Raw genomic sequence first — 15,746 nt, forward strand, 5'->3', positions numbered from 1 at the left:
AAGAATCTAGAAACAACAGATTCATACATCTATAATAAATGCTAAATGAACACAGGACTAAACCTCTAATAAATGGTGTAAAACATACAATTGTATAAATAATTTGCAACAAGCTCTTGGTTACCATTTTTTATTCTTCCATCATTCCCCAAGCATCCATCAGGATGTACATTTGTAACATAGATTGGTAGATCCCAGCCTTTACTTAGCAGGCCTCCTGACACTGTCATTCCCAAGGACTCATGAGCTTCTTTGCCAACACTGATGATCTTTTCATGGCATGTGAAGGCATGAAGAAAGTTCTGGAGAAAACACAGACAATTTGCTGTTATGTGCCATAATAAAATATGTCTAAATGGCTTCAAACAGTAGCAGTTTTAGCCCAATAACCTGGCCCTATGGCATTGTTCCTTTTAGGAGATAGTAGTTAAAAATTATTCAACACTTACTGCCTTCTTTTGTTGCATTTTAAAAATGCAAATATATTATTTGCGTAGCTTCTGCCAGTAGCAGTTATTCACTGTTGCACTGTTTCTTTGTCTCTCCTGCATGCAAAGCTTGCGTCATCTATTAGTCTTCCAATTAATGTTCCCAGATGGCTGCAGTACAGAATCAGCAATAGCTGCTAACATGAGCAGTGTAAAACTCAGGGAAATATGATTTATCAAGAAGAGTTTCCTATGCAGCTGAGCCACCCAGGCTACATATTATGCCATAAATAGAAGATTAATAGATTTAAAAAAATTAATATTGGAACAGCTTCAAATGGCCCAGTGGGTAAAGGCACCATTTGGCTCAGCACTAAATCATACAGATGAGAAGGCCTCACACCTGGTCCCTGGTCGGTGCTGAGTTAGCAGAATTTTGCTACAATTGGCCTCAACATTTCTGGTCTAGGGAAGAGAAAAATCATCCAAGATCCCACTGCTGGTTACTATCCAGTAATCACTAATGGAAGTGTGCTTGTGTGGAGGTCAGGTAACAAAAGATCAGGATTGGTTGAATAACCTACCAACACTCGCTGTCTAAGTTTATTCATGAAGACTAGCCATTTGGAAACAATTTTCAGTGCTTGTGGAATACAAGAAAGCATTGGAGCCTTCAGGAGAGGTGGGAAGAAATAGCACAGAAAATTGGGAGGAAAATTAACTCATCCATGCGATCACCTGAAAAATTGTGTGTACTAACTAGCAACGGAAATTCTACCACAGAAAATTATAATGTATGAATAGTATAATACAGATGTACTATCCAGGCTACAAATTACATCACAAATGGAACATTGATAGGAGACAGTGTAAATACAAGTTACTGGACAAGAAATATAGCAATATTGTAATCCGGTTAAGAGATTATTTCCTGATAATCTAGTGGAGCCTTCTTTGGCTCCCATGGTATAAAGGTATGCACACTATATAGAGTCTGTTCATGTGAGATTTCTATTTTCGAAATGGATTACATCGGAGACGGAGTTATACTAGTCAACCTTACAAAGGAATCTACTGTAAATGAGGAATCAAATCTTATAATCCTGCAGCAACTGCTACTGTTGCACATCAGGTTACTAATACTTTTTGGGCTGCTCTGCATCAAGTTGTCTTTATTTTACAACCTTCACTTGACCAAAAGCATCAAGGAATTGAATCCATTGAATCATAGAATAATACAGCACAGGAGGAGGCCACTCAGCCCATCATGCCTGTGCCGGCTCTTTGGTAGAGATATCCATCTAGTCCCATTCCCTCGCATTTATTATTATATTATTATATTATTATTATTCCCCCACAGCCGTGTAAATTTTTCCCCATCAATTATTTATCCAATTCCCTTTTGAAAGTTACTACTGAACCTGCTTCCACCACCCTTTCAGGCAGTGCATTAGAGATCACAACAACTCACTGTGTTAAAAAAAAGTTTCCTCATGTCGCCTCTGGTTCTTTGCCAATCACCTTAAATCTGTGTCCTTTGGACCTGTGTCCTTCAGCCACTGGAAACAGTTTCTCTTTATTTACTCTATCAAAACCCTTCATGATTTTGAACACCTCCATCAAATCTCCCCATAACCTTCTCTGCTTTAAGGAGAACAAACCTAGCTTCTCCAGTCTCTCCACATAACTGAAATCCCTCATCCCTACTACCATTCTAGAAAATCTTTTCTGCACCCTCTCCAAGGCCTGGACATTCTCCCTAAAGTGTGGTGCCCAGAATTGAACACAATACTCCAGCTGAGGCCTAACTAGTGTTTTATAAAGGTTTAGCATAACTTCCTTGCTTTTGTACTCTATGCCTCTATTAATAAAGCCAAGGATCCTGTATATGTGATATCTTGACACACACACACACACACACACACACACACACACACACACACACACACACACACACACACACACTCCCCCCCTTCCGGTAAGAACTGTACTGCACATGACTTTATTGTTATATACATCAGTAGTCCACCAGGTGGCTCTATTACACTTCTCCCTTCTTATTGAAGAGGTTAATCATAGCAAATAATCATTGTACATGACTTGCATGGTATACACAACTCTTGGTATACATTTCTCAAATTGTACCCATTTTATGTTTCCAAATTCTACTCTAGAATTCTGTAACACAAACAAAAGATATGAACTTATTTCCATATTTACAGATTAAACTTAACCACTAGTTTTCTGTTTCGAAGAGGATACCTTCTTTCTTGAACAGAACTTTCAGATCTTGATGTAAGACTTTGATTCATTCTAAGCGGAGCCTGCGGAGAATTTTTCTCCAAGGGCTGACCTGGATCTATTTATGTTGTGTTTATCTATTTATGCAATCTAGTATACTGTATTCGCTGCTCACGATGCGGTCTCCTCTACATTGGGGAGACCAAACGCAGATTGGGTGACCGCTTTGCGGAACACCTCCGTTCAGTCCGTAAGGGTGACCCTGAGCTTCCGGTTGCCTGTCATTTTAATTCACCGCCCCATTCCCACTCGGACCTCACCGTCCTTGGCCTCTTGCATTGTTCCACGGAAGCTCAACGTAAACTCGAGGAACAGCACCTCATCTTCCGATTAAGCACTTTACAGCCTTCCGGACTCGATATAGAGTTCAACAATTTCAGATCATAACCTCGGCCCCTATTACATTTTTACTTATATTTTTTATCCACACTTTTGTTTTGGTTTTTCCCTCCCCCACCTTCTCTCTTTTTTTTCTCTCTCTCCCACATGGCAGCGGTCTCCCATTCTGCCAGCACATTTCACACCTAATCTAGAGCCGTCTTTTGTCTCCACTAGTCCTCTCACCATCTCATCTCGTTTTGAATACCTCTTAATGTCTCCTCTTCTCTTTTGTTCTCTCCCAGCCCAGCCTCTTAATCTATTTCATTCCCTGTGCCTCTTTGTCTTAATAAAGGGTTTTGACCCGAAACGTTGACCCTAATTTCTCTCCACCGATGTTGCCTGGCCTGCTGAGTTTTTCCAGCATTTTCTGTTGTTATTTCTGACCTTGATCTACATTTGGACACTTTACACTTTCAGACTGTGTGTCTGCCTGACTTGGGCTCAGACTTAAATTCTGATTTTGTCTTGGACTTGTTTCTGGTACGTCTGATGTAGGATTTGCTACTGGTACCCTACTTGTAACAAGACTATCTGACTCATCAGAATAAATTGAATCATCCCAGCTTTCCACTCCTTCCACATCTGTAGGTAAGATATGATCAAAGTGAACAAACCTAACTTTTCCATGATCAAACATCTTGACCAAATATGTGCGAGGGCCACATATCTTCACTACTCTTCCTGGTAACCACTTCAACCATTTATGGTGATGGTTCTTCACTCTAACCTTCTGGTTCAACTTCACACTTCTCTCTCTAACTCTACCTTTATCATGACTCTCTTTCTGCCTTGATTGTTTCTCTTCTACGGACTGTGCCAAGTTTAGCTTTAACAATGAGAACCTGGTTCGCGGCTGTCGTTTGAGAAACAACTCTGCTGGTTTTCTACCAGTAGTGATATGAGGAGTATTCCGATAGGTAATCAGAAAATTTGCCAGTTTGTGGTCCAACGGCAACTGATGTTTCTTTGGATTCGGATCCAACATTTGCTTGATGAGGGCATGTTTGACAATTTGTACTGTGCGCTCTGCTGCACCATTTGAAACAGGGTGGTATGGTGGAACTTTGGTATGTTTCACACTGTTACTGCCCATGAACTGTGAACTCTTCTGAACAAAATTGCGGCCCATTATCAGACACAATTTCTTCTGGGAGGCCGTATGAAGAAAACAATCTTCTCAAATGTTTTGCTTGTTATTATTATCCACATCGGAAACACCTCTACCCACTTCGAATGACTATTTATCACTATGAACAATTGCGGTCCTTCTAGCTCAGCAAAATCTACATGTAACCTTTGCCACACTCTGAGGTCATTTCCATGGCTGTAATGGTACTGATGGTGGTGTCTTGCTCACCAATTGACATGTTGTACACATATGGACAGCTTTGATCATTGTGTTGTCCCAGGCACCGATAGCACGACTTCAATGAACTGTTACCGTGGCCAATTGCTGAGGCCTTGGGGCCCAACTGCCTTTTACTTTTAGCCTGCAGCCGATTCACCTCAGTTGTCTGATGATTGGAAGTGATGCGAAACTCTCGGAAGTATTGGTCGGCCATATGCATTGACATAGCTGTCTGACAAGCTAAGTCAAAAGTCAAATTAGGGGTTGTCAACAATTTACTTCTGATACGTTCATTTTTCAACCCACAAACAAAGCGGTCAGGCAAAGCTCGGTCCTGAAAGTTTCCGAAATGACAGTGAATGGATAGCTTTTTTAAAGCTACAATGTACTCACTGATACGCTCATCATTTAATTGATCCCGTGTTCCAAAACAATAATTTCCAGCAATTTCCAGGGGCTCAGGACTGTAGTGCTGTTCTAACTTGGTTCAGTGGTGTGTCCTCCGGCTTGGCAGGAACAAGCAAATTTTTCAGGGTTTCATACACTTCGGGGCCTGCTTCAGTCAAACAAATAGCCCGTTTCATCTCTAAAACCGCCTGGTTACGGTTTACATCATCGGGGACTTCGACAAGACTATTTGCGGTGAAAATCATTTGTAGCCACTCCACATATGCTCCAAAGGTGTCTCGATCACGTTCGAACTCACCCAAGCGCCCTATTATTCCCATAGGCGCGGCGATCTGGACTCTGGCCATGCCGACAGTTCAGCCACGTGTGCTCGAAATTTACCTCAGATTTTTAAGTTTTTCTGCAAAATGAAGAACGTCCAACAGTCCCTCCATCAGTTGGTAGGATTATCCTCCAACAAAAATTTCAGCTAGGGAATCTGCGATCGCATCCTCATCACCAATTCTGTGATATCCTGAGATATATATACATCAGTAGTCCACCAAGTGGCTCTATTAAAGTATGCTTTTTTAACAGCCTTCTCAACTTGTCATGTCACCTTCAAAGATTTGTGTACATACACCCCCAGGTGTCTGTTCTCGCACCCCCTTTAAAATTGTATAGGGAATCTGGTAGTGTTCACGTTTTATGTTTGCATTTAAGTCCTTTGGGTCCATGCATACTCTTAGATCATTGTTCTTTTTCTTTACACATACCATGGAGTTAACCCAGTCTGTTGGCTCTTCGACTTTCCTGATGACTCCTAGTGTGGTCATTCTGTCCAGTTCTTTCTTGAGCCGGTCACGCAGGGGTGCTGGAACTCTCCGTGGAGCATGTACCACTGGCTGAGCATCCTCCTTTAGCTGGATCTTGTAAGTGAATGGTAGAACTCCAAATCCTTTGAATACATCCTGGAAATTATTCACTACAGAATCCACTGAGCCATCTGGTCTGCTTATGGCACAGTTTATGCGGTAGACTCTCTTGACCAGTTCTAAGTCCTCACAAGCTTTGTCACCTAGTAGTGAATCAAGTCCTACAGCCACAACAGAAAACATGAGATGATGCACTGTGTCTTTGACTGTCACTTTAAGTTTGCATACACCGAAGCTATCTATTTTCTGTCCATTATAGTTCTTCAGTAGTACTGACTTTTTCTGTATTTTGGGCTTTTCTTTCATATATTTAATGTCACTCATACTGATTAAGTTTGCTTTTGCCCCAGTGTCTAGTTTCAATGTAACTAATGCTCCATTTACCTGCAGTGACATCATCCATTTGTCCTCTTTTACTGCATTAACTTTATGTTCAGCATTGTCCATTCCTGAGGGCTGCACATTATCTGTATCCTTTTCTATATTGTCACATGACACCATTCCTACAAAAAATGTCTCACTTAAATCTGTGTCCTCAATCACATTGACTTGTTGCCCTTTCTTTGTTTTTACTTTTGAAAAGCATTGTTTGGCAAAGTGATTCTTTCCATTACATTTTGTGCACATTTTTCCAAACGCTGGGCATTGTCATGACTGGTGTTTGTAACCACAGCGTTTACAATTAAAAATTTCTTCCTCTGATTGCTTTTCATTTCTGTTCTGCCCATGTTGCTTTCCTTTGTAGGACACAGCACCGACAGCAGCACTATCACTTACTACAATCGCATTATTATTAATTTCACTGAAAGTCTTCACGTGCTTTTGAGCTAGCTCACTGGCTTGGCATATTTTCACAGCATCCTCCAATGTTAGTTCGGTTTCTCTCAACAAACATTCCCTGACCTTTTTATCATGAATACCAAACACAATCTGGTCACGAATCATGGATGATTTCAGTTCAGAGAAATTACATGTCTGTGCTTTCAGTTTTAGATCGGTCACAAAGCTATCAAAAGTCTCATTTTGCTGCTGTGTTTGTGAACGGAACACGTACCTCTCATAGGTCTCGTTCTTTTTGGGAGAACAATATGTATCAAACTTCTTTAGCACATCGTCCATTTTTTCTCTGTCCTCCTCTTGATCAAATAAAAATGTATTAAATACCTTTATTGCCTGTGGGCCTGCAACCGTGAGCAGCAACGCTATTTTCCTTGCATCGGGCTTCGTACCGAATCCGATGTCAGCAATGTAGAGTTCGAATTGTTGTTTGAAAGTCCGCCAATTGCAGTCGACATTCCCCGTGAGTTTCAAACCCTCCGGTGGCTTCAAATGCTCCATGTCGCATTTCACAATATTCAGCAGATTTTACCAATCCTGGTACCATGTTATGTTCATAAATAAATAGACATTTTCATTATGAACAGCTAGCTTGGAGCTAGTCATTTATTCAGCCATGTGGGCTAGTATACAGCATCCATCTTGACTACTGCCTTGTGGGTAGCCTAGTGCATCGTGGGTAGCCCACTCTTATATACATACAGCTCCACCTAGTGTACCATTCTAGAATGACATGTTACTGATCATTACAATGTGTTTGTCCATTTCACCAGTCTGTCTATGTCCTCCTGAAGTCTGTTGCTATCCTCCTCATTGTTTACTACATTTCTGAGTTTTGTATCACCTGCAAACTTTGAAATGATGTCCTGTAGACCCAAGTCCATGTCATTAATATATATATTAAAAAGATAGCTTTAAGTCAGAAAATCACAGTGCACCTGATTTCCCAACTGGAAATTTTGAAGAGCTGGCATGTGCAGGCCACAATTGAGTCAGATAATTAAAATGAGTCACTTGTCCAAATTTCTGACCAATGGTACACTGCTTGCTCATTTCAGGTGGGTGCAGCAGTGTTCCTGGGACTTGACCTCTGAGAAGCAAGCAGCAAATTTTGTGTTTTCTGATAAATTTTACTGAATGTCCCTCCTATGCATCAGTTGTTTTTGTTAGAAATCTTACATTTTTGTTTCTGTTTGCTACCAATGTTTAACTTCAATATTCTCGATTGCTGCACACATTTAAATGGAATGATATAAAGTGCTGAGCACAGATATTACTGGTCGGTGTCTGAACATACTGGATGTTTCAAAGGATGTAGAGGAGCTCATGAGTGGGGGGGGGGGGGGGGTCACCAAACACATGTGTAATGGCACCCAAGGCATTATGCCTGTGTTCGACATGACCCTGGAACCTGCATTTACAGACCCTCCTCCAACATATACCTGGACATCTCTGAGGATACCTATCTTCATGGCCTCTCCTTCTCAAAGCTGGCTGCCACACAGTTGTGCCATCTACTGGAGGATGACATATAGACATCTGGAACAAGGACAGCCCTCTCTGTAGAAGCGAAGGTTACCACAGCATGAAGCTTTCATGCTGCTGAACCTTTCCAAGCCTCCCAGGCTTTCCAAGCCTCCAGGCACTCATTGCTTTATATAGCACAGGTTGGATATATGCAAGGTAAAGCTCCTACTACCACATCATGACAAAATGTCAAAGTTTCAACTTCAGAAGATCAACAAGATGAATTTTTTAAAAATTTCCCACAATTATAATCCGTGTTCATTTTCCGATTAAACCCACCAAATTGTGTTAGATTTGCGGTAAGTGTTGTGTATGCACCCATTCCCATCAGAAATTGGGTTAAGACCGCCCAAACACATTTCACAAAAATTTCTTACAGCCCACAGAAATAGACATTTATCTCAGAATTGAAATAACAGTCTCTGTAATAATATCTGTTTATATCTAAATTACTTCCTTGCTGACTTTATGCCTCTGAATTGAGAGATTTTCTGATAGTAGTTTAAGAATCTGATCTGTATGAAAAAAAGTGGCCTGGGTAACACACTGACCGTTCAACCTGATGGATAAAACCCATTAGCTCTCTGCTAGTTGTAAAGGTCCATGTGAAATGAGTTAAACAGCCTTAACCCAGCTCTTAGTTTATACCTCAAAATTGTTCACAACTTTGTATCTAGTTATATCAGTAGAACTACAGGGATGGTAGATGGAGGAAATTCATTAGTGCAGTAGGAGCCATTCTTCTAAAATAAAAACAGAAAATACTGGAAATACTCAGGTGGTCAGGCCACATCTGTAGAGAGAGAAACAGAGTTAACGTTTCAGGTCGATGACCCTTCGTCAGAGTTGGAAAGTTGGAGTTAAGGCATATTGGGGCCTTGGTTTAATGTCCAACAGTGCAGCACTCCCTCAATACTGCACCAAGTGTCAGCCTAGATTATGTGTTGAAGTCTATGTAGTGGGACAAGACCCCACAACCTTCTGACTCAGAGGCGGGGGTGATACGACTGAGTCAAGGCCTATGCTATACTGACTTGCGAATGTTGGAAAGAAAAAGACTTGCATTTATGTAGTGCCTTTCACGATTACCAGACATCCCAGTCAATGAAGTACTTTTTGAAGTGGAGTCACTGTTGTAGTGTAGGAAACGCACACAGCAAGCTCCCACAAACAGCAAAGTGATAATGACCAGATAATCTGTTTTTGTTATGTTGATTGAGGGATAAATATTGGCCAGGACACCGAGGATAACTCCCCTGCTCTTCTTAGTAGTGCCATGGGCTCTTTTACGTTCACCCGAGACTGCAGACAGGACCTCTGTTTAACGTCTCATCCAAAAGACAGCATCTCCAACAATGCAGCACTCCCTCAGTACTGCACTGGATGTCAGCCTAGATTTATGTGCTCAAGTCTCTGGAGTGGGGCTTGAACTCACAACCTCTGTCTCCGTGGCGAGGGTGCTACCCACTGAGCCACAGCTGATACATGTTTGGGTTATCATTTGGTGATCAAAATTTAAAGATAGGCCCATCTCCCCAGTGCTGACATACCTTCAAATGAATATTTAAAAAAGACTATAAGTCAATATGTCAGAAAAAACTTTTCAGGACTTACCACTTCAATACAGATATTAGCAAGCACAAACTATTTTATCTCAAGAATCTAATTAAATGGATATGTGGAAAAAAATCATTTTATAAACATGCAATTGAAAGCTGAATAATTGCTGATAAAATCCAGGCCCAGAGCAGACATTGTTTATCTTGAAATACATCGGAGTACACTCAGCAACTCTCCACTGACATTTTTACATCACTGTCTAAGCCACTCTTCCGGCAACTCTAACCTCTGTAAGTAATTTTCTACGATAGACATCAGCTTTAACTGACCTTCTTGTTCACTATGAGATAAATATTTGCAGATATTTAGTCTAACAAGCACTTCATTACAGAAGATCTGCACATAGCTATCATTTTGCTGCCCACGTCCTGAATCTTTGTTTACAAAATATGTGCTGTATTTGGTTAGGAGTTGTGGTGCAGCAATTACAGAATATAGCAACCCCCTTAAGTGTGCTTTTTAACTAAAGTTAAATTATTTAGCCCTTTTTCAGGTCCCTTTGTGCCAGGTATGTTTTGCATAGAGTGTATTTTTTTGCAATGTCCCTAAGGGACTCAATGTATGTCATAGAAGTATTGTATAATCTTAACAGAACAGTCCTGGGAAATAGATCTATTACCCCCAACTTTCTGGAGATTCACATACAACTCAAAAAAGGCACTCCATGAAAAACTAACTGACTGAGAAGAGGTGGACAGGTAACTGTAGTGTATGTACCTTTAAGGGGAGAACTACTTTTTACAGCTCCTGTATACTGTACTACCGGCAGTGACCACACCCGTATATAAACCCTGAGTAGGGACCTGTACTGTTAGTTTTAGAGTAACCCTCATCCAGTAAACACCATTGATTGTTCCTCTGCAGTCTCTGTCTATTTATTGAAGGACACCATACATCAAGATTCACGGATTTAACATTGGCGACGAGTCGATTCAAACCTACCTGCAACTCTGCAGAAGAAGGCCGATTCCAGGGGCATGGGTGTCGACCATCCGGCGGAGACTCCAGCGAGACGGGCTGGCAGCAGGTACGGCGCAGACCCTTCCCGGACGGCGGCGGCTGGAGCCGACCGACGGCACAGGGGAAGGCCGAGCAGCGTCGACGGTGTAAGAGAGAGGGTAAAGCACACAGGGCGCAGCCGGGGTTGAAGACCGAGCGGCGTCGATGGAAAAAGAAAAAGAGAGAGAGAGGGTAGAGCGCACAGGGCACAGCCGGGGTTGAAGACCGAGCGGCGTCGACGGAAAAAGAAAAAGAGAGAGAGGGTAAAGCGCACGGGGCGCAGCCGGGGTTCAGGACTGAGCGGCGTCAACGAGAGAGGCACGCAGGAAAACGCGCAGAGCGTGGCCGGTGTTCAAGGGCTGAGCAGCGTCCACGGGGGAAGAAAGGAAATCGCAGGAGACGCCATTTGAGCTGCAGCGGAGAAGAAGGGAGAGCGCGGGAGACGCCATTTTGAGCCGCAGCGGAGAAGAAAGGAAAGCGCGGGAGACGCCATTTTGAGCCAGCGGAGAAGAAGGGAGAGCGTTGGAGATGCTATTTTTAGCCAGTCTAACCACGCCCAGGGATGCCGAAGAGTGGCAGTGTCACAGCGTTCGACAATGAAATCGAAGATTGGGCGACATATGTAGAATGCATAGAAGTGTACTGCAAGGCGAATGAAGTGCCAGGTGCCAGGAAAGCACTGGTATTGTTGAATTCCATGGGTGCAAAAACGTATGGCTTACTGCAAAACCTAGTAACCCCAGAGAAGCCAGTGGAAAAGGATTTTGAAAGCATAGTGGCAATCCTACAGGACCACTTAAACCCCACACCGCTGCTGATAGCAGAAAGATTTAAGTTTCACAAAAGAAACCAGCATAAAGACGAAAGTAATGCTGAGTATTTAACGGAACTGTGCAAGCTATCGAAACACTGCCAGTTTGGAATGGGACTAGCAGATACTTTAAGGGACAAGTTTGTGTGTGGGCTTCAAAGTAAAGGAACCCAGAAACGGCTTCTATCAGAAAAGGATCTTACGCTGGACAAGGCTTTCAGCATGGCAGTATCACACGAAGCAGCCGCACGGGGCGCTGCAGAGATACAATGGAGACCACAAGAATATGGCACAAATGAAATGTCATATGGAGCAGTGAAGTGTTATCGCTGCGGTAGAACAACACACAACCATAAGGATTGTTGGTTCAAGGACCAAGTGTGCAGACAGTGTGGAAAAGTAGTACACATAGCAAGAGTCTGCAGGTCGGAAAAGAAAACCAGCAGCAAGAAATCTCCACAGGAGAAGTACAAAAAGGTACATAAGGTGACGGAGAGGAGTTCAGACGAACAGAAAAGTGATACAGACTCTGGAAGCAAGGAGCTGGGTTGTCTGAAACTACATAATGTGATCAAAACAGAGGATCACCAAACTATCTGGGTCACGCTCAAGATAGATGGAGTCCAAGTGAAAATGGAATTGGACACAGGATCAGCCCTAACAGTCATAAACCGAAGGGACTACAAGCGGCTATTCTCACATATACCCTTGAGAGATACAGAGATTGTCTTGAAGACGTACACGGGGCAAAAAGTCTACCCCAAAGGAAAAATAAGGGTGAACGTTATATATAACGGCAAGGAAACACCAAAAATGGACCTATATGTATTGCCAGATGGAGGACCACCACTACTAGGATGTGAATGGATCCGGAAGATACAGCTAGACTGGCATTCCATACAAGCACTGACTGTAGATGCCAAAAAGGATGACAACGTCACACCTGGACGACTGTCAAAAATGTTAACTGACACACAAGAAGTGTTCCAGGAGAGACACGGAACACTAAAAGGCATAACAGCGATGATCAAAATAGAGGAAAATGCAAGCCCAAAGTTTTTTTAAGGCCAGACCAGTGCCTTATGCAATCCGCCCAGCCGTCGAAGCAGATCTGAAAGGTTGGAACGTTCTGGAGTACTGTCCAAAGTGGACTGGAGCGAGTGGGCTACACCCATCATTCCTGTAATGAAGAGGTCGTTGAGTAATACGCCTGGGGAACCAAAGAAGGTTCGCATCTGTGGGGACTTTAAGGTGACAGTGAAGCCAGTCCTTCCGCGGATTGAAGATATTTTCGCCTCGCTATCTGGAGGAAAACGCTTCACTAAGATTGATCTGGCCCAGGCGTACCTGCAAATGGAGGTAGAAGAAGCCTCGAAACAGTACCTCACGATCAACACTCATAAAGGTCTCTACCAATACAACCGGCTGGTGTTCGGGGTAGCATCAGCTCCGGCTATTTGGCAAAGGGCAATGGATCAAGTCCTGCAAGGGATTCCAGGGACGCAGTGTTATTTGGACGACATCCTGGTCACGGGCGAAAATGACAGTGATCACCTCGCCAACCTGGAGCAGGTGCTCACTAGATTGAAGGAATATGGGCTCTGAGCTAATTGCCACAAATGCGAGTTTTTCCAGAAGCAGATCTCATATTGTGGCCACGTTATTGATAAAGAGGGGTTACATAAGTCCCCTGAAAAGATTGAGGCAGTAGTCAAGGCTCCAGCACCGGAAAATGTGTCACAACTGAGGTCGTTCCTCGGGCTGGTGAACTACCACCATAAGTTCTTGCCGAATTTGTCTACAGTACTACACCCACTGAACACCCTACTGCAAACGGGGGTACCATGGAAGTGGAATGACGAATGTAAACGAGCTTTCCAGAAGTGCAAAGAATTGATCACATCAAGAGGTGTTGGCTCATTTCAACCCAGCACTACCAATTCGGTTGGCGTGTGATGCATCACCCTATGGTATTGGAGTGGTGCTGTCGCACAAATTCCCAGATGGCTCGGAGAGGCCAGTAGCCTTTGCGTCTCGGTCACTAACCTCAGCCGAGCGTAACTACGCCCAGATTGACAGGGAGGCCCTCAGCCTAGTGTGGGGAGTGAAAAAGTTCAACCACTATCTGCACGGGCAGAAGTTCACCTTGCTGACGGACCACCAACCACTTGTCTCCATCTTTAATCCAAAGAAGGGCGTTCCGGTGATGACTGCGCAACGGGTACAAAGATGGTCCCTTTTTCTAGGGGCGAACCAATATGAAATAGAGTATAAGGGCACGAAACAGCCTGGAAACGCTGATGGGCTATCACGCCTGCCACTACCTACTGCGGAGGAAGCACCAGCAGTGGACCCTGTCGAAATATTTTATTCGACTATAATTGAACGCTTGCCAGTAAATAACGCGGATATAGAGGAGACCCGAAATGACCCGACACTGTCTTGGGTATATGACTTGACGGTGAAGGGATGGCCAACACATGGCAACTCACTGTTGCCAGCATTCTCATCCAAAAGAGAACAGCTGTCAGTATGCCAGGGGACCTTGATGTGTGGATCCCGAGTGGTAATTCCACCCAAGTTAAGGGAGAGAGTGCTCAATGAGCTTCATGAAGGCCATCTGGGAGGGGTGAAAATGAAAAGCCTTGCTAGGGCTTATGTGTGGTGGCCGGGGATCGATCAGCAAATCGAGGACCTGACAAAGAGCTGCTCAGGGTGCCAGAAGGTCCAAAATGCACCACCACATGCCCCTCTACACCCATGGGAGTGGCCCTCCTCTCCATGGCAACGGGTGCATATTGGTTTTGCTGGTCCATTCATGGACTCAATGTTTTTAATAGCCATGGATGCACACTCGAAATGGCCTGAGGTGATCAAAATGTCCTCCACCACCACGGAGAAAACGATTGCAGTCCTACGGACCATATTTGCCAGGAACGGCTTGCCAGAGCAGATTTGCTCTGATAACGGACCACAGTTTGTGTCCGAAGAGTTTCGGAAATTTATGAAAAGGAATGGGGTAAGGCATTACACATCCGCCCCGTATCATCCAGCCACAAATGGATTGGCTGAGAGGTTCGTACAAACCTTTAAAAAGGCAGTAAGGGCCATGTGCGATGACGACATTCCACTGCAGCATAAGGTGGACAATTTCCTGTTAGCCTACAGAAATGTGACACATGCAGTCACCAACCAGACCCCGGCCATGATGTTCTTTAACCGAAGGTTGAGATCTCGTCTGGATTTGCTCAGACCAAATGTACGAAGAGATGTTGAGAATAAGCAATTCCAGCACATCAATGAGAAGCCGACAAGGAGCTTCAATGTAGGGCAACCAGTCTTGGCCCGCGACTACCGAACAGAGAAATGGCAACCAGGAACGATATGCACATGGCAGGGGCCACTAATGTACACAGTGGATGTTGGGGAGAACATTGTGAGACGCCATGTTGACCAGATCCTAGAGTCACAGGAACGAGTCAACCCCATGTCTCGCGTACCTGGTGATGAACCCGATATACAGGTAGCATCTATCCCAGAAACAGTAGCATCGGAAGCTGATGAACCAACCGACGACAGGGGGCCAGAATTGCCTCCGCACCAAGAGCAAGACACTCAGGAAAGGCGCTATCCAGAAAGGATCAGGAAGCCGCCCCAAAGACTGAATTTATAAATGGACTATTTTCAGTTAATGTTGCATGTTAAAAGTGTTAATTGTTAAATGAATGTTATGGTACTGTTAATCTAAAAGGGGAGGAATTGTAATGTATGTACCTTTAAGGGGAGAACTACTTTTTACAGCTCCTGTATACTGTAGTACCGGCAGTGACCACACCTGTATATAAACCCTGAGTAGGGATCTGTACTGTTAGTTTTAGAGTAACCCTCATCCAGTGAACACCGTTGATTGTTCCTCTGCAGTTTCTGTCTATTTATTGAAGGACACCATACATCAAGATTCACGGATTTAACAGTAACCTCTTCCCAGGCTCTGCCATTCCTACTCTATAATGAATAATTGTGTGGGAGAAGTCAAACGTGGCTCAATCTAAGAAATTTATCTCAAATTGGTTGGAAGGCACCTGCATCCAGCATTCCCCCAATGACCCCAGTTGAATGAATGAGAATTGGAACTCTCCACGTAGGGAATTCAGGGCTCAAATCTCCATCCT

The 15,746-nt window shown here is 43.5% G+C and overlaps 1 protein-coding gene across 4 annotated transcripts in view; it reads right to left on the reverse strand.

Moving 5' to 3' along the window:
* lnx1 (ligand of numb-protein X 1) overlaps positions 1 to 15,746 on the reverse strand; it is a 353,323-nt gene that overhangs the window by 75,013 nt on the left and 262,564 nt on the right. For all 4 annotated transcript variants that reach the window (XR_015074155.1, XM_085969955.1, XM_085969956.1 and 1 more), the window contains exon 8: positions 125 to 302. Coding sequence is in view for 3 of the 4 variants with exons in the window: in XM_085969955.1 (XP_085826081.1) it covers positions 125 to 302 (178 nt within the window). In the remaining variant the exon portion in view is untranslated. The remainder of the gene's footprint in view (positions 1 to 124; positions 303 to 15,746) is intronic.

The sequence above is a fragment of the Somniosus microcephalus genome, chromosome 2 (assembly GCF_052327205.1).
Source record: "Somniosus microcephalus isolate GS21.2 chromosome 2, FLI_Smic_1.0, whole genome shotgun sequence".
Classification (NCBI taxonomy): domain Eukaryota; kingdom Metazoa; phylum Chordata; class Chondrichthyes; order Squaliformes; family Somniosidae; genus Somniosus; species Somniosus microcephalus.